Here is an 18,939-nt window from a genome sequence, read left to right as displayed (position 1 = left end):
CCAAGGGGCGATCGTGGCTCAAGAGTTGGGAGTTCGCCTTGGAAGGTTGCCGGTTCGAGCCCCGGCTTGGACAGTCTCGGTCGTTGTGTCCTTGGGCAAAACACCCGTTGCCTACTGGTGGTGGTCAGAGGTGGCGCCAGTATCCGGCAGCCTCGCCTCCGTCAGTGCGCCCCAGGGCGGCTGTACCTTGCCATCACCAGTGTGTGTGAATGGGTGGATGACTGGTTGTGTAAAGCGCTTTGGGGTCCTTAGGGACTAGTAAAAAGCGCTATACTGTCAATAAGGCCTCTGCAATGTTCTGAAGACAGTTAAAGTTGTCAGGCAGTGATGTCCAGCAGGTGAAAATGCAGCTCCATGAACACACACAGCTGTGGATTCCAGCTGCATTCGTAGTTCTGCAAACTTTGACCCCACAGAGTCGAGCTTTTCAGTTCAATCAGCTGCATTTCGATGTCCTCTGTTTCCAAACAGCAGTGTTGGGGAGTAACGGAATACATGCACCGCCGTTACGTATTTAAAATACAAAATATGAGTAACTGTATTTCGTTACAGTTACCGTTTAAAAAGGTGGTATTCAGAATACAGTTACTTTGTTGAAATAAATGGATTACACTGCGGTACTTTCCTGTTTCATATTGTCGCGGGTCAGGACTGTTTGGGTTTTGTTTGACAGCTACGTTCTGTTGTTCCAGGCGGCAGCGTTACGGTTGCCATGGTTACAGGGCGACGCGCTCTCTCTCTCTGCGACTGTGTGTTTCCTGGGTGAGAGAGCGCCTTTTCGTTGTTGTTGTTGTTGTTGTGCTAAGCTAACAGGCAGAATGCTACAAGCATAGCTCTAAAGAATGTAGCATCATGGGTAGTGTAGTCCGTGCTGCTGGGTGAATGGACTGCCATACACGTTATGGGTCTGTGAGCGAGGAGGGAGAAAAAGGCGAGTGGAAAGGTACGAGTTGTCATCGAGGAAAAACGGGAGCTGGAAGCATGTAAATATAATAATAACCACTTCAGCCAAGAAGAGTGCCTGACGAGCCCAGCTGTAAGTAAGCTATTAAGACTCGACTGTACACCGTGTTCGTGTTTTCCTCCGAAAACAATAAGTTCCGTTGGAGCAGTCTTTCAACGCCTCTCTCTGTCTCTGCTAGCAAAGTTGACCCACACAACAAAGTAAAGCTATTTTTCGGCTACGAGCCGACAGGGACCCCGCCGTATTAGTCAGAGGTCCCTTTACTACAGTTCGGAGTCGCGGACCTTCAGTAATAGTAATAAATCACACAGCAATAGTACATTCATGTTGTTGTAAAAAGCATGATAATATATTAAGTAATCCAAAGTATTCAGAATACGTTACTGTCATTGAGTAACGTAACGGAATACGTTACAGAATACATTTTGGGGCATGTATTCTGTATTCTGTAATGGAATACATTTTAAAAGTAACCTTCCCAACACTGACAAACAGTTAATGCGAGACAAATCCAGCTGCTCATTAAAGCTTTCTGGATTGATCGAGTTTACGGATGTATCCGTGTATCTCCGTGGTGCTGATGCTGCGCTGAGCAGACAGCTCCTGAAACTGCCAGCTAGCAACGTCCCTCTCACTGGTAGGCTAAGTTATTTTTAGCTAATTACAAGTTGAATCTGGTAGTTGGGGTTGTTAGCTAAGATACTGTCATTAAGAAGCGGCACAACTAATGTGTCTATGCAACAAGGGCGTAGATTTGGCATTTTAAATGAGAATAAGAAAGAAAAGTATTTCCTTGTGCCCCCTCTCCCTGTTAATGCCCTACCTGCCCCCCTGGCAACACTTTGCTAGACCCGCCCCTGCACAGTTACCAGCTGTCAGCTACATAAAAAAGGATCCTGGTGTTATTTGTCTCTCAGAAACAGTTCATAACTTCAACTCATCCATGTCACCTAAAAGGTAAACCTGTTTCTCCATCACTGTTCAGCTCTGATGGTTCAGTAAGGACATCTCCTGGTTTCATCTTCATGTTTCCCTCTCACCACATATCCAAACCGACATCATGACCAGCAGCTTTACAGCTGTGGCTCCAGCAAACATCAGCTGATACTAGAAAGTAATATTAAATAAATTCTAACAACAGCTGATCAAGCTTAAAAGTGCTGCTGTTGTTTAGCGCGACATCCACTGGTTTCCTCTTTCTGGCACAAAGTGAGCGATAAACGAGAGAAAAGATGATCAGCTGATCATTGATCAGTTTCATGATTGAAGGAGCAACAGGAGAGGGAGGGGGAGGATGAGAGGAGAAGAAGCAGCTGTGCAGCGTAAAGACGCAGAAAAACTGCAGCTTTGTGTCTTTTTCCATTCTAGCTGAAGTCCGGGACAAACTGTGTTTCTTTTCACCTCAATACCAAACGCATAATAATTTCTCTGAATACAAAACGATTCTGTTTTTTACAGGACGGTCATGCCGACCACAGAGCTAGCCCTCCTGATCAGTTTCTCCAGCCTGGATGAGTCCCTCTTTGCTGTGCTGCTCCCCCAGCACACCACAGCATAGAAAAGTACTCCAGCAACCACCGACTGGTAAAACATCCTCAGGAGCTTCCTGCAGATGTTAAAAGACCTCAGCCTCCTGAGGAAGTACAGTCGGCTTTGGGCTTTTTTATACAGGTGCTCTGTGTTGCATGACCAGTCCAGTTTATTGTCCACCCACAGCCCGAGGTACTTGTACTTGTTGACCACCTCCACCTCCTCTCCCTCTATCTGAACCGGCAGTGGACCTTCTCTGGACCTCCCGAAGTCCACAACCAGTTCCTTAGTCTTTGAGGTGTTGAGTTGCAGGTGGTTTGTGTGACTCCATGCGACAAAGTTCCTCACCAGACTTCTGTACTCCTCTTCCTGATCATCCTAGATACACCCCATGATGGCTGTGTCGTCTGCAAACTTCTGAATGTGGCATAATTCAGAGTTGTAGCAGAAGTCAGAGGTGTACAGGGTGAAGAGAAGAGGGGACAGCACAGTTCCCTGTGGTGCTCCTGTGCTGCTGACCACTGTGTCAGACGTGATGTCCTTCAGCCTGACGTACTGTGGTCTGTCGGTGAGGTAGTCGGAGATCCAAGCCACCAGGCAGGGGTCCACCTCCATCCTGTTCAGTTTTTCCTGAAGCATACAGGGCCGGATGGTATTAAAGGCACTGGAAAAGTCAAGAAACAGGATCCTGACCGTGCCTTTTCCCCCATCCAGGTGTGAGTGGGCTCTGTGTAGGAGGTACAGGATGGCATCCTCCACTCCGACACCCGCCTTGTATGCAAACTGTAGTGGGTCCTGGGCATGTTGTACCTGTGGTCGGAGGAGGTTGAGGAAGAGCCGCTCTAGAGTCTTCATAAGATGTGACGTCAGTGCCACCGGTCGGAAGTCATTCAGCTCATTGGGCCGGTTCTTTTTAGGGACCGGGACGATGCAGGATGTCTTCCATAGGGCGGGCACTCTCCCCAGTCGCAGACTGAGATTGAAGACTCGTTGTAGCGGCTCCCCAAGTTCAGCAGCACACGCCTTTATGTATGTGTTGTGTTACTTTACAGATTATTTATCTTCAAACATAATTAGTTACTTTATTACTTAGTTACTTTTTAAAAACATGATACACAACCTGAATAAGTAGAATGTAGAAGAATGGGAGGCAGAGCCTTCAGTTTTCAGGCCCCTCTTCTGTGGAACCAGCTTCCAGTTTGGATTCAGGAGACAGACACTATCTCTACTTTCAAGATCAGGCTTCAAACTTTCCTTTTTGCTAAAGCATATAGTTAGGGCTGGACCAGGTGACCCTGAATCCTCCCTTAGTTATGCTGCAATAGACGTAGGCTGCCGGGGGATTCCCATGATGCACTGGGTGTTTCTTGTTCACTCACTATGTATTAACAGACCTCTCTGCATTGAATCATATCTGTTATTAATCTCTGTCTCTCTTCCACAGCATGTCTTTATCCTGTCTTCCTTCTCTCACCCCAACCAATCACAGCAGATGGCCCCGCCCCTCTCTGAGCCTGGTTCTGCTGGAGGTTTCTTCCTGTTAAAAGGGAGTTTTTCCTTCCCACTGTCGCCAAAGTGCTGCTCATAGGGGGTCATATGATTGTTGGGTTTTTCTCTGTATGTACTGTACCATATGAAGCACCTTGAGGCGACTTTTGTTGTGATTTGGCGCTATAAATAAAATAGAATTGACCTTTCAGCCCAATTCTATTTTCCTGCATAATCCATCACAATGTAATCAAATGAAAAAGTCTCTTTTTAAAATTTATTTTATTTGTTTTAATCTTTGCATCAAGCAAATATTAAATTATATGCAACAGTGTTTAAAAGTGTTTAACTTGTTTAACATTTAAACCTATCACCTGCAGCATATAAAATAAAATCGTGTTTTGTGTATATACTCTTTCCAACAGATGAAAGTAAAACACATCAGAAAAGAAATAAAATCACAGATTCAGCAGCACTGAGTCGTGTTGCTCTTAAATTTATTGTCACCAGTTTAGCAGGAGTGGGGCGGGTGGAGGTTTGCCCACAGCGGTCATGTCAGTGGGAGGATCCGGGGGTTTCTCTGTGAATGTCACGTTCCCGTGGCAGCGTGCTCGCTGCTCGCTCAGATCTGAAGTTTAATGTTTCGCTGTAAGAAGTTTTCTTCCCACGCAGAGTGTACAGTGGACGCTAATGTTTTTATCACTTTTTATGGACTAAAACTCAAAGTAATGTGAGTACTTCCACGCTTTAAATGCTGCATGGTCGTACTTTCACGGTCATGGCGATGACCATCCCGCCACATTCTGCCCCCTGAGGGTGAAAACCTGCAGCTCCACGCCAGAGAGCTGCAGGAAGTGTGATTTAAGAAACTTTATTTCAGAATAAAATAAAAGATGTAATTTCCTCTGAGACCCTCGGTGTGGCTCAGGGACAACAAAAGGTCAAAATTCACACAACTAACGAGCTAAAGAAGATCAGGTGGAGGACGAGCAGCCCCAGGTTCAAATCCTCACACACACAGACATGAACCAAAGCTCTGTGTCTGTGTGTGTGCGTAGGTCAGTTCATTGCACATCAGGTCTGACACAAGCGTCACATGTGACCAATGACAGCTGCTCAGCTGCTGGGCTCCGCCCCCTGAGCGTGCTGCTGTCGGTCCACCTTGTAGAACTGGTGTTTCTGGATGTGCCGGTACAGCGTGGTGTATTTGGACACCCTCCTCATCCTCGGCAGGATGAAGGTGTGGGTGAAGTCGTCTCTGCTCAGAGCGCCGCGGCCCTCGGCTGCCAGAACGCCGTTCACAAAGTGCAAGCAGAAGCTGAAGCAGTTGTGGTTGTTTTCATCAAACCTGCGACACACAGAGAGAAAAGCTGTCGACAGATTTCTACACCTGCAGGTGATGGTGGTGATGGTGGTGATGGTGGTGAAGGCGCCGTGGCGGCGAAACACGCCTGTGTCTGGCGACCACCGCGGGTCACCTCGAACCTGTCTGACAGCGAGGGAGGCTCATAACGACAGAACGCGTTCAAGCTTCCTGCCTTCAAACAGCTCTCAGGTAAACTGTCAGGAAGGTCAGGTGTGAGTTACCTGTGCCAGGCAGGGTCCCACATAGGCCCGTCAGAGAAGCGCTCCAGGTACTGGTCCCACTGAGCGAGCAGGTGGAACATGTCGGGTCGGACCAGAGGGACGCTGATGCTGCGCTCCCAGCCGCTCTGATCCCTGCGGACGCCGCCACGAGTGTAGTTATACACAACACCTGCACACAGGTAGGAGGAGCTGATCACTCTGATCACTGGCCACGGGTCATCGATCACATTGATTATTGATCATTGTTTGGCTGCAGAGCTGAAATCTGTCAGGCGCTGCGGGAGGATCACATCACATCTGTCTGAGATGAATGATTCATAACGTTAAATTTAGAGAACATAAAAATAAATTATTTATAAAATCTAAATTATTAAAATTAGGAGATTTAGTGAAACCACGGACACTATTAATTACGTTTAAGGCTAAAAAATAATATTTTGCCTTTTAAGTTACAAAGAGTATTTTTAACGTGTTCGGGGGGAGAAGACAGAAGGAAATTTTATTTTAAGCGTCAGCTACACAAAGATTAATGAGTCCAACGGTTAGAGGTATACGACTGTGGAAGTGTCTTCATCATCATTTAAAGAGTTGTATAAATTTACATTGTTTTAAAAAGTGTTACATGTATAAAATTAAAATTAAAAAACTAAGCTGTAGTGCCTCTTCACCTCACTGTACAATACCTTGTGCAATACTTTTTGTAAATAGTCAACAGTGCAATAGACTCAATACTTGAAATGTGCAATTCACTTGTATTTTTATTTTTTATTCCTATTTATTCTATTTATCCCCTTTGTATATTTTATTTATATTGTCTCTGTATTTATATATGTGTGTGTGTGTGTGTGTGTGTGTGTGTGTGTATATATATATATATATATATATATATATATATATATATATATATATATATATATATATATATATATATATATATATAACAATTCTGTAACTGTAACTTCGGTCGTTGCTGTGCTTTTTGGAAATCGAATTTCCCAGAGGAACCCACCCGAGGGATTAATAAAGTTCTATCTTATCTTATCTTAAAACGATAACTCAATATGAAATTGGAGTTCACTGAAAAAGGATCCATTATTTTATTTACTCATCTTTTCTCCTTGTTACTATGTGGAGTGGTATATTCTGATTGTAAATGTGTTGTTAGGACCGGAGATAAATGTTAATGTTAGTTTGTTCCTTGACTTTTGGTGCCCGCTTGCAATATAAGTTGGATTGTAGAGAGGGGGCGGGGTTTAATAAGAATATTTTCTTCTTCCTGCTGCTTTTCACACGTGGTTGCTTTACTGATAGAAAGTGTGGTTGGTTTGTCTGAAAGAACTAACTGTGGAAGCTGTTGACCAAGTGTGAAATAAATAAATGAAATGTTTAAACGTGTCTGAAAGTTTGATTTTGGTGTCAGTCGGTAAAGTCGCCGACTGACACCGACGCTCTGCACTCGCCTTCGTCCTTCCTGTCGCCGTGACCGAACTGAGACGTGGTTGAACGTCTTTGATTAGATGAAATCAGGGATATGGCAGGTCGGGGGCGTGGTCAGCGATCATGTAGCGTCCTATTGCGAGAGGATGGTGACTGTCTGCGAACGTTTGATCTGAAGCTGAAACGACACCTGACCAAGCCTCCACCTGTCTGCTCGCACCTGAGCCCACGATCACCAGGTGACCTTTGACCTCAGAGACCTACCTTTGGTGTTGGAGATGCCGGTGTGAAGATCAGCCGCCCCATCAAAGTCTCTGAGGATCAAACAGCAGGATACACTGGTTAGACTGGGTACACTGATTGGACTGGTGGGATTGATTTAGTAATTCTACTGGGTACACTGGTTATACTCGTATCACCTGGTCCAGTATGATGACTGGTTCAAACTTCTTCATGTTCCTGTGGGTACACTGACTGTGTACCTGGCAGTGTGCTCACCTGTGTGTAAACACCTGAGTACCTTCACCTGTGTGTGTGTTACCTGTCCAGGTTGTCGTGTGCAGGTGTGACCAGCAGGCAGCAGGACGTCTTGTGCCCATTGGTGAAGGGGGAGGGGAGGCTGACTGGCGCCTCCTGCAGTCTGCTCCCCCTCAGCTCCTCCCCGCAGCTCGGGCACTGCTCCGGCACAGAGAAGCAGAAGATCTCCTTCTGACAGTGAGTCAGACGGATCACGCTGCGCTCCATCACCTCCTCCTCTCTCGTCTCCTCTCGTCCTGCTCCTCCGTTTCTCCTCTTTGACTTCTGCCTTCCTCTTCTTCTCTCCTTCTCCTTTTCAACCGTCTGCGCGGTTACAGCCTATCAGATAACATCACTGTCTGGCCCCAGCCTATCGGGTTGTGGGTGCAGTCACAAAGATGGTCACGTGACCAGGCTCACCTGTCACTTTTTCCCCTCGAACAAGGCGACCTTTGGACTGCGTGGGCAGTGTTGTCACGGAAACGGGACCTGAGCTGCAGTGCATTCTGGGATTTCAATGTCCTGTAATCACAGGCCTGCTTTCATTTAAAGAGCACATTTAAAAACACAAAATGCTGCACAAAAACAAAACAAAGAGCACATCAACTCACACCGCTCCAAACGGAAAAAGAGACTTAAAAACAGGAAGCGAAGATGCCTGTCTCATATTTAAAGGCAACGTATTCCAAAGTTTGGGAGACACAGTTGAAAAAGTTCTCCTCCAAGTTCCAGCCTAGTTTTCGGGACAACCAAAAGCAGCTGGTCAGCTGATCTAAGGGCCGGCGAGGGAATACAAGGCTGAAGAACATCAGAGAGGTATGGAGGAGCAGGACCGTTCATAAGCCAATGTTAGGACTTCTGTGATAAACAGGAAGCCGACGATGAGAAGATGCTGCGTGTGATAGTGAAGAGACGGGCAGCAGCATTTTGAATAAGCTGAAGACGTTACAGCAGGAAGTGCCATACAAAATAAAAGACAGAGAAATTTGAGAACAACTGTCATTATTTCCAGAGAACAAGGAGAACAGCCGGCTTTGACTGCAGTCGTCACTGAGCTGTGATTGGCCGAGCACACAGGACACGCCTCAGTTTCTCCGTCTCACCTGTCAGGAACACCTGATACACGAGCTTCGAAGTCAGATGACAGATTTGCATCTCACTGGAAGTCGACCAATCACATTTCACTTAGATGGAAACCAGAGGTTCCCGTCACTCTGACACAGTCAGAAGATCTGACATCATCCGGTTTTATCATCACGTTGAACGTGACTGAAGCAGCTCTGCTTCAGGGCAGCTTCCTGTCCTGAGACTCTGATCATCTCTTCCATGTTTTGGTTCTGCACCAGATGAGCCGATCGCATTTCATTTCCCCGATCTCCTGCACGACGACACGGCTGACCAGCCCTCCCCTCTGTCAGCACCAGCTGCTGCCTGTGGGCCTCAATCTGCCAATTGCAGTGACTTTTACTTTCCACAATAAAACAGACCTTTCAGCTTTTATTTTGAAGAGCTGGATGTAAATGTGCTCGTCAGCACTCGGCTCAGCTTCTGTAGTTTTAATGTGGCTGTAAATAAAACAGGCACTATGGAAAGATTCAGGCGTGTTTCACAGCATGTCTGTGGGATCGCACATACCGACCTCATCATCAAACACACTGCTGCTTGCGCTCTATCTAACCTATTAGTGTTAGGTGGGGTTGGGGGGGCACCGAGGCTCTCATTAGTTCCCAGAACTTAAAAAAATTGTGCAAACTCGTTGCCTCAAAAAAAGTAATGCTTACTGAAGATAACGACATCGTGCTCAAAGTTTCTGACTGTGCAGGACGAACTTTTACCCTCTGACAAACATTTCAGCTTCTACTACATTCAAAAACTATTTGTGGTAACTTTTTAAAATTTGCTGACACACTAATTAAATGCAACTAAATCACATTATGTTTGATCTCGTTGAACTTTAGAGATTTCTGGTACAACATTTAATATAAACACTGTATGATTTAAACATAATAATTAACAACAAACTTTTATTTTCAAATCCACAATCAGGTGATCATCCAACATCCTGTTCTACTGAACAGCAAATGAGTACAATGTCATCACTGTAGCTTTTGTTATTTAATTATATTTTAAATATTGTCATGGTCCTGAGTCTGAGGACTCGGTGTTTTGTGTTTCTTTACATTATTCTTTGTTCTCGGTTATTCTGTTTTGTATTTTGTTTAGGTTTGCTATGTGTTAGTGTTTTGTTTCATGCCTGCCTGTGTTCCCTCTGTCTGTCCATGGTGTTATTGTGTATGCTCATGAGTCTGCCGGTCAAGTTCAGTGTCCTGTCTGGGTCTCTGTGTCTGTTAGTTTCCTGTTTTATTCTGAAAGTTCATGTCTCATGTCAGTGTGTTCAGTTTTACCTCTCCCCTGTCTCGTTAGCCTAATTGCTCCCAGCTGTGTCTCCCTCCTGTGGCCCATTCCCTGATTACTCCCCGTGTATTTAAGCCCTGTGTTTTCCTGTGCTCTCTGTCGCGTCATCTGTTTAATTTCTTCTCAGTCTGCATTATTCTGTTACCCGGTATTCATTCTGCGTCTCTCTGCCATCTCTCTTTGTGCATTTTGCTCCTCCTCCCATGAGTGTCTGGTTTAAATGGCCTGTAAATGGCCTGTATTTATATAGCGCTTTACTAGTCCCTAAGGACCCCAAAGCGCTTTACACATCCAGTCATCCACCCATCCACACACACATTCACACACTGGTGATGGCAAGCTACATTGTAGCCACAGCCACCCTGGGGCGCACTGACAGAGGCGAGGCTGCCGGACACTGGCGCCACCGGGCCCTCTGACCACCACCAGTAGGCAACGGGTGAAGTGTCTTGCCCAAGGACACAACGACCGAGACTGTCCAAGCCGGGGCTCGAACCGGCAACCTTCCGATTACAAGGTGAACTCCCAACTCTTGAGCCACGATCGATTTAAGTTTTGTTCTTTAGTTTTCCCAGTTTAGGTTTGTTTACTCCCCGCTCTGCTCTTCCTGTTTTGTCACCTTCTCACCGCTGTAAATAAACACTCACTCGCACCCCAGCCAGTACCTGCATTTTGGATCCTTTTTTCAATACACCACACGACTGCCCCCAGCCGTGACAAATATGATCACATTTAAATGTTATATTTAGTTGTTAGCCTATTTAATAATCTCACAATGAAACAAAGTCTCAGATGTAATTATTCTACACCAAGTTTAGGCTTCCTGTAGCTTTGTATTGTAGTTACATCACTGACATAATCAATATAAATGTATTTATTGTCTCCAGATCAAACAACACAGAAGCTGGCGTGTTGTAGTATGTTAAGGATGGTTTATTTCCATTACTGCCTGAAGAAAGTCTTTAACACTGTCCCAGCTTCCCTCCAGTACAGTGGCAGTGGCTGTGGGTTGGAGAGCCAATTACCTTGATCCTGCAGGTGACCATCTTCACTGACTGCACCACCTGTGACGGAGGACTCATCTCACCTGATGTAAGCAAACATATTCTTTAGAACACCGACTTATTTGCTTTCTTAAACGTTTTTCTTGTATTTGCTACAGAACAGACCTCAGGACAGACAATCGAGCTGCGTTATTACACTATTACCAAACAATATTGTAAGTTTGATATAAACATGATGCCATCCATCCATTTACTTCCACTCATCTGCAGCTGGGTCGTGGAGACTGGCAGTCTAAGCAGAGAACCCCCACACCTCCCTCCCCCGTAGCTCATCCAGGGGAACTCCAGAGTGTGCTGGTCCTGGGACACGCCCACAACCCCTCAGCCAGGAGGCATCCTAGTCAGACCACGTGAACTGGCTGCTTTCAATGTGGATGAGCAGCAGCTCTACTCTGAGCCCAGCTTGAGTGACTCTTCACCAGGATGGACTCCCTCCACATCACTGCAGCTGTGGCCCCAATCCATCCATCTCTCGTTCTCGTGAACAACACACTCCTCAACTTGGGGCACCAACTCATCCCTGATGCAGAGTGGGCACTCCATCCTTTTCTGGCTGAGGATCGTGGCCATAGATTTAGAGGTGGTGACTCTCATTTCAGCCACTCCACACTCAGTCGTGATTCGCTCCAGTGAGAGCAGGAGGCCACCACCTGATGGCTGACCAAGCCCAACAGAACCCCAACAGGACCCCTCTTCAGCTTCATGCTCATTACCACCAACAGGCACCAACCACCCTAAAGTCACAGCTCCTTGCAGCAGCCTCAACGATATCCATCCTCAGCAATGTTCCCTCACTGCTGGCACGGTTTCTGCACACAGAAAATCTGCTTTGTGCACAAAAACAAATCTACCCTGAATTGAAATTAAAACTTTAACAATTCTGTTTTGCAGTGTTAGTCAGTGAGTGACTGGCTGATGCGATTCACATTCGTATATACGCAGCTAATCAACGTGGTTGACAGGCTATGACAGCGTCCTTATGTTAGTTGTTAGTTGTTTAGGGAGGGGAAGTTTTAGGAGTGACGGCGTGTTTGAGATGTGAGACATTTGTGACGTTTAGCACAAATCTTGTGTAGTTAGTGTGTAGTTAGCGTGTAGTTAGTGTGTAGTTAGTGTGTAGTGTAGTCAACAGTGTTGTTGTGTGTCAGAACAATGAGGCGACTGCTGAGTGTTACAGGTGTTACAGCAGTGACACATCTGCTGCTGTCAGGCCTGCAGGTATCAGGCTGTTGTTCTCCTTCATCTCATAGTGGACAGAAATTATTTTTGGAGCGGCACAAATAATTTTTGTGACATCAGATTTGATGCAGAACAGCTGATTGTTCTGTAAATAGTTTGAAATGTTTATTTAATAAACGCCTTGGCTGCATTTTTAGGTAAACAGCTGCAAAACACTTTGTTGTTTGCATGACTCAGTTACTTTTTTGAAGAAGTAACTATATAATTAATTACCCAGCATTGGTCATTATTTACTGTATTTCCAGACAGAGTTACAGACTCTCTCCCAGACCACAGACTCACAATACAGTCAGAGCAAAAATAAATAAATAAAAAATTTAAAAAAGAAAGTTGTGTTTTCAAGTTATTTTTGCTTCCAGTAGTGTTAACATGCTGCACATGGACAAGATCTTTTTTAAATTCTCATTGTCAGTGGGCTAATCAGGTAATTAAAAGTCGTCTAACATAAATGCTGTAATTTGATTATTTTAAATAGTCCAGTCTGTTTTTCTTAATGTTACTGTACTGGAGCAACTGTAACCCACATAATTTCCCTTGGGATTAATAAAGTATGCTGATTCTGAAAAGCTCGAGTAAAGCAGGCAACCTATGAGTTGTAATCTTATTTTCGATTAAAGACAATATTCGGTTTACCAGTTTACCACTCCAGCTTAGTCGACTCTTGGAGTCTTTTAAAAGCAGTTGAATACTTCCGGTTTAATCCACCCTTCTGCTGATATTCTTTCACTATTTGTGTTTTGTTGTTTTGTTTTGTTCTTGTGTGTGTGTGTGTGTGGGGGGGGGGGGGGGGTACCTTAAATTCTTTTGTAACGTGATTCTTTCTTTATTGTGTTGTAATTGTTGTTCATTGCTTTATGACTGCCGGTCTGTGAAAAGAATATTATGAATTAACTTTATTTACCTACTAAATGAAAACACTGCAAACATGACGCATGTTGGAAGGAAACTTCTCTGCTGTGGTAACACCACCAGCTTATATGACGACATGAAGAGCACGAAAAAGTAGAAAAGAAGAAGCAGGGACAGACCCTGGCAAAGAAACTCCAACTGAAAACACTCAAACACTTTCAGCTCTATTTTATTACCGAACACACAGAGACCTTCACATTCCAGCTTTTCAAAAATCCCACTTGCAAAATAACAAAAAAAACTGATTGTGTTGTGATTATTGTGTTAAAAGAGACGCTTTCCACGGGTTCGTACTTCCGGAGGAAGTGGAACCTTATTGCTGTGCCCGCCGTTCTCCGTCGGAGCGGTTTAAGCGGCGCACCGCGGTGACAGCTCGGAGCAGTTGTTGAAGGTCCGCGGGGAAGATGAGCACCAAACAGGTGACCTGCAGGTGAGGGTGCGTGCGTGCGCGGGCGTTTGTGTGTGTGTGTGTCTGATCTGTCTGAGTGTCGTCGGGTGTCGCGCTGGTGTGACCCGGATGTCCGCGGACTGTTAGCCTCGTGCTAATGTTTTTAGCTCTTAGCTCCGCACTCGCCTGTCCTCGTCAGCGCGTGTGCCTCTAACTCTAACTGATCGATTAGTAATCAGTGATTCCAGGTGTGTTTAAGTGAAAGCTGAGACTAATCAGCTTCTCCAGGATCGATACTTCTGATTTAAAGTCACGTAAAGAGCTGCAGCTTTAAATCAGAGGGCAGACTCCGCCCCGAGGCTCACCTCGGGGTCACGTGAACGTTCCCTCCTGCGAAAATGAAGGCGGCCGCTGATGGCGTGAAACTTCAATAACAAGCACAGGAACACCGGAAGCTGGTCCGAGTCTGAGCGCTCTCAGGTAGTTGGTAGGTTACAGGGGGTGGGAGGGGAACAAACTGTCAAACAGCCAATCAGAAGCCGCTGAGACTGCAACTGCAGTTCCCCTGGTGTCCAGCAGGGGCAGCAGTGACTCACTCCCCACAGACTGACATGTTAAAACTTTACAGCAGAAATAAACATGTTTACAGCCTAACACACAAACTGTTCTGGCCTCTAGAGATAATTTCCCCCTTTGTAACACCTGTATTAAACTTTTGTTACAGAATAAAGAGGATGTAAAAGAGTGGGATGAGAAGGAAAAGTGTCACTGTATGCAGATGACGCACTTTTCAATACTGGAGAAGGCTTTAACAGTTTATCTGGGGTTCATATCACAAGTCAGAGACAATTATAAGGGCACAGGAGGAGAATGTTTTTAGAACTCACCTGTTTAAACTCAATCAAAGGGGGCGTGGCCTCTGTAAGATCTTTGATGAATCAAAACACAAACAGAATGATGAAAAGATGAAAAATGTAGCACGTGTACAAAACTACAAGTTAAAAACTTTGTTTTGAAAGTTATTTAAATAAAAGTAAAAAATAAAGTCTTATAAAAGTCAAAGAGTTTGGCACCTCTCCCATCAAATATTCATCCGTCCAACAAAGAGATGTCCTCTCTGTGTCACCCTGGGGTCTGAAACACCTGGGCGGGTAGAATAGGATCCTGATTGGTCAGAATGTGAAGTAAACACACAGTAAACTGAGGTAACAGGTTCAACTGCGAGAGTGATTTCACTAGAGTAGCAGGTCTTGTGGCTCACAGGTGTGCTGCGTTTCAGGTACTTCCTCCACGGCGTGTGCAGGGAAGGCAACCGCTGTCTCTTCTCCCACGACCCGAGTACCAGCAAACCCTCCACCATCTGCAAGTTTTACCAGAGAGGGGCGTGTGCCTACGGAGAGCGCTGCAGGTAAGGCCCTGCCTACCTCTCACCTACGTTTGCATCACTGTGACTCATTTCACTTCCTGTTTGTGCTGCAGGTATGATCACATCAGGCTGTCATCCAGAGGAGGAGGGAGCGGAACTTCAGAGGACCTGACAGGGGGAGGAAGAGGAGGAGGAGGGGCAAGTAGGTCTGGCAGAGGTGGAGCCAAGAAGACGCTGGTGCTGAGAGACAGAGGTGAGGAGACGATGAAGCTCTTACAGAGTCACGATAATGATTGCAGGTAACCCCGCCCCCTCTGTGTTTTCTCAGTGCTGGGCGTCGAAGACGTGTTCAGGGGCCCATCAGACAACTCGGGGTCAGAGGTCACAGCAGCAGCGACTGCATCTCCGCATTCATACGTGGATGCCATCAGGGCGGGTCTAGACGCCTCGGCGCAGGAACGAGGTAAGACTTGAGAATCCTCACATTTGATTGGCTCTTATTGGTAGCACGTGAAGATGTTTACCCGTGCTCTCTGCAGCTCCTCCTCCAGTGGGCGGGGCCTACCCGGACCTCCCCCAGCTGTGTCCCTACGCTGCCGGCGGGCGCTGTTTCTATGAGGACAGTTGTACGTATCTCCACGGCGACCTGTGCGAGGTGTGCGGCCTGCAGGTGCTCCACCCCCAGGACCCCGAGCAGAGGAGAGCGCACGAGAAGGTGTGCATGCTCATGGCGTTTCAGTGACCTCTTTGCGTTCATCAGTGTGAGCGCACACAGATGTGCTGCAGCTGTAAATGATCTCGTGTCTGTCTGCAGATGTGTCTGCTGGCCTTCGAGGCCGACATGGAGAAGGCGTTTGCGGCCCAGCTCAGCAATGACAAGGTGGGTTTGATTTGTTTTGGGATTGGTTGTCTTGGTGACCGGCCTTAATTAGTTACCTGTTGTTCAGGTGTGCTCCATCTGTATGGACGTGGTGGTGCAGAAGGCGAACCCGTCAGAGCGCCGGTTCGGCATCCTGTCCTCCTGCAATCACATCTTCTGTCTGTCCTGCATCCGAAAGTGGCGCTGCACCCGAAACTTCCACAACAAGATCATCAAGTAAGAATCCAACAGGACCGGGTCAGGGGTCAGGCACCAGGGTCAGGGACTGGGTCTCTGTATACTGGGGGGAAACCAAGACTGATGGTGTCTCGTGAGATCTGATTGGGGCTTTACTTTGTTTCACTCTCGTTAGGATCCTTCCCTGAGTCAAAGAGCAAATATAATACAAAAGTCTGCTGAATAATAATTTCCTCTCATAAACATTTAAACTTCACCTAAATCATACAGGTAGGTATTTTAAAATAACTACAGATATTAAATAATGACACTCATCTCCAGGCTTTCCCAAAATAAGAAGTTCACTTAAACCTTTGATATGTTCAGCTGGGATACCAAACGATCAAACTACACAAATAATTCTCCAGTTGGAAGTCTTTCTTAAATGTTCTGTAATTTCTAAAGACTAACATTAAACATTTCAGAATTCCAATTTTGCCTTGTCTGATTACACTTTTTATACACCTGTCATTCACCACTCAGGTATGTTCTCATATAGGGCTGTTCGATATAGCGATACACAGTGGAACAGTTTAACTAAAAATTCAAGTTACGAAGGCGCTTAACGGCAATATTTCAGCCTGTGTTACGGCAAAATACTCGCGTAACAAAATCCACTGGCTCTGGCCCAGAACGCCTACAATGCCCACAATGCCTTCCGAATCATGTGACAACCCCCTTAGTCCTTGCGCTTCGCTGTTCCACTGGAACAACGTGTTGTTGTTGCAGGTAGCAATTAGCCTATAGCCTATCGTTCACTCAAAAGTCGCGATGGGTGCTTTGACTTATGAAAATTTTCGACTTAGGAAAAACCCTCGGGAACGAATTAATTTCGTAAGTCGGGGTTCCGCTGTATATCGGATGACGATATAAAAACATCTATCGTTTCATTTTACGCTATCGTTTGTTTCATGGTGTTGCAAAATAAACTTTTTATAGCAATATTTTCTCATCGTTTTGATGATCGCTGTAGTGGCTATATTCATTTCTTAAAGTTCTCTCTTTCTCTTATATTTAATATAACCACACTACGGACGGACATGCGCCTGTTTTTATGTGTTGTCGTTAACAACAACGACGGGAAAACCATCGCGTGTCCGCTTGTTTATGTTCCACATAAACCTTTCACAATAAAGCTCAGGACCCTGTTGAGACTTTTCAAAATAAACTGAATCACGTGAAAGACTATGCAGAGCATTGATGGATGAGAAGCAAAAAAGAGCCGCCAGGTGCTAAAAAATAAACCGTAGACTCAAACGTTAGAACAGGCTTTTCCCCGCAGCACGCCGTGTAAGAAATACTCACAAAGGAAACGGCGGCCGTTACAACTTATGTCTAAAAATGTATCGTTTCATTCATCGGTTAAAACACTCGACTCCAGCTACATGACGCACAGCTGGAAACACTTCACGCAGGTCGAGCTGCCCGAGATTCACAGAATTTACAGAAAATGTTACATTGTTGTGATTTACATCGTTATCGGACGATAGATGTCTTATATCGGGATATGAGGTTTTGGTCATATCGTTTTGGTCTGGCTGGGCCTGACTGGGTCTGGCTGGGCGTGACTGGCTCTGGTTGGGTCTGGTTGGGTTTGATGACCTCTCTGTTTCTTTCAGGTCGTGTCCACAGTGTCGGGTCATCTCAGAGTTCGTCATCCCGTCGATGTACTGGGTGGAGGACCAGGATGAGAAAGACCACCTTATAGACCTCTTCAAGTCCGGAGTCGGGTGAGTTGCCTCTCTGTGTCACGCCCACCTGCTCTCAGGCACTTATGAAGAGGATCCAAAGATCTTCCAGGATGTGCTTTCAGGTGGTGTAAACAAAGGTAGCTAAGGTGTGTTCAGCTTTCAGTCATACTCTGTGTGTGTTTGCAGTAAGAAGGCCTGTAAGTACTTTGATCAGGGCCGTGGCTCGTGTCCGTTTGGTGGGAAGTGTTTGTACCTCCACGCCTTCCCGGACGGATCGCGGGCGGAGGCCGAGCGCCCACGGAAGCAGCTGAGCTCGGAGGGGAGTGTGCGGGTCAGTTTGAGTCCTTGTTGTTGTCCATAAGTGGAAGGCTGTTGGGTGTAGTAGTCTCTAAACTCTGTCTCTCTGTTTAGTTCATGAACAGCGTCCGCCTCTGGGACTTCATCGAGGAGCGCGAGCAGCGGTCCGTCCCTCCCCTGCCGTCCCTCACTGATGACATCACAGAACTGAGGGAGCTCTTCATGCAGATGTCGGGGCCGAGCCACGAAGACGAGCCGGAGACCTCGCCCGCCAACGACCTGTAGTCTCCATGAAACCTGTGCCGGGTCCACTCCAGATCATGTGATAAGGGGCACGTTGTGTCCGCAGGTTTGATTCCCTAAGACGGGATGGCGCTTAATTTATTGTGTACATGAGTAAATACAGTCTGAAGACCAGCTTCTGTGTGGTGGAGTTATTTTGGTGGTGGAGGGTGGGCATAAAGGTCCCGGAAGGTCCTTAAAACTCAAAACCAGATCTGATATAATAATAATAATAATGGATTGGATTTATATAGCGCTTTTCTAGGCACCCAAAGCGCTTTACAATGCCACTATTCATTCACTCTCACATCCACACACTGGTGGAGGCAGCTACAGGTGTAGCTACAGCTGCCCTGGGGCAGACTGACAGAGGCCCCTCTGGCCAACACCAGTAGGCGGTAGGTGAAGTGTCTTGCCCAAGGACACAACGACCAGGACAGAGAGCCCAGGGATCGAACCGGCGACCTTCCGGTTACAGATACGCTTCCCAACCCCCTGGCTCGTGTCCTGGTGCACCTCTGATGGCTCCCGCTGTGAGGTCTGTTCTTCAGACTGAGGTGCAGCAGGAGACGAGCTGGCGGTGGAGGTGCTCTCTGAGGTTACCTGCTGCTTTTAAACCTAAACAAGAATCCCTGATGGTGATTTCAAAATCAATTTTAAAACTGGTTTT

The 18,939-nt window shown here is 46.1% G+C and overlaps 2 protein-coding genes across 2 annotated transcripts; one reads left to right on the top strand and one right to left on the bottom strand.

The window, feature by feature from the left end:
- Nucleotides 1-4,318: 4,318 nt before the first annotated feature.
- On the bottom strand, nucleotides 4,319-14,792 carry LOC308402489 (MKRN2 opposite strand protein-like). Its single transcript, XM_080891390.1, has 7 exons — nucleotides 14,611-14,792; nucleotides 14,425-14,465; nucleotides 13,034-13,106; nucleotides 7,548-11,024; nucleotides 7,271-7,320; nucleotides 5,570-5,738; nucleotides 4,319-5,330 (listed from the first exon to the last, which is right to left on the bottom strand). The coding sequence occupies exons 4-7, from the start codon at nucleotides 7,748-7,750 to the stop codon at nucleotides 5,099-5,101; spliced, it is 654 nt and encodes a 217-aa protein (XP_080747516.1). The 5' UTR covers nucleotides 7,751-11,024; nucleotides 13,034-13,106; nucleotides 14,425-14,465; nucleotides 14,611-14,792; the 3' UTR covers nucleotides 4,319-5,098.
- On the top strand, nucleotides 13,449-18,404 carry mkrn2 (makorin, ring finger protein, 2). Its single transcript, XM_080891388.1, has 10 exons — nucleotides 13,449-13,579; nucleotides 14,817-14,945; nucleotides 15,017-15,156; nucleotides 15,232-15,366; nucleotides 15,443-15,618; nucleotides 15,718-15,783; nucleotides 15,851-15,999; nucleotides 17,619-17,729; nucleotides 17,877-18,021; nucleotides 18,102-18,404. The coding sequence occupies exons 1-10, from the start codon at nucleotides 13,554-13,556 to the stop codon at nucleotides 18,270-18,272; spliced, it is 1,248 nt and encodes a 415-aa protein (XP_080747514.1). The 5' UTR covers nucleotides 13,449-13,553; the 3' UTR covers nucleotides 18,273-18,404.
- The last annotated feature ends 535 nt before the right edge of the window (nucleotides 18,405-18,939 follow it).

This window comes from Rhamphochromis sp. 'chilingali' (genome assembly GCF_963969265.1).
Source record: "Rhamphochromis sp. 'chilingali' genome assembly, chromosome: 9".
NCBI classification, from domain to species: domain Eukaryota; kingdom Metazoa; phylum Chordata; class Actinopteri; order Cichliformes; family Cichlidae; genus Rhamphochromis; species Rhamphochromis sp. 'chilingali'.
This window is presented reverse-complemented; position numbering and strand designations above follow the sequence as displayed.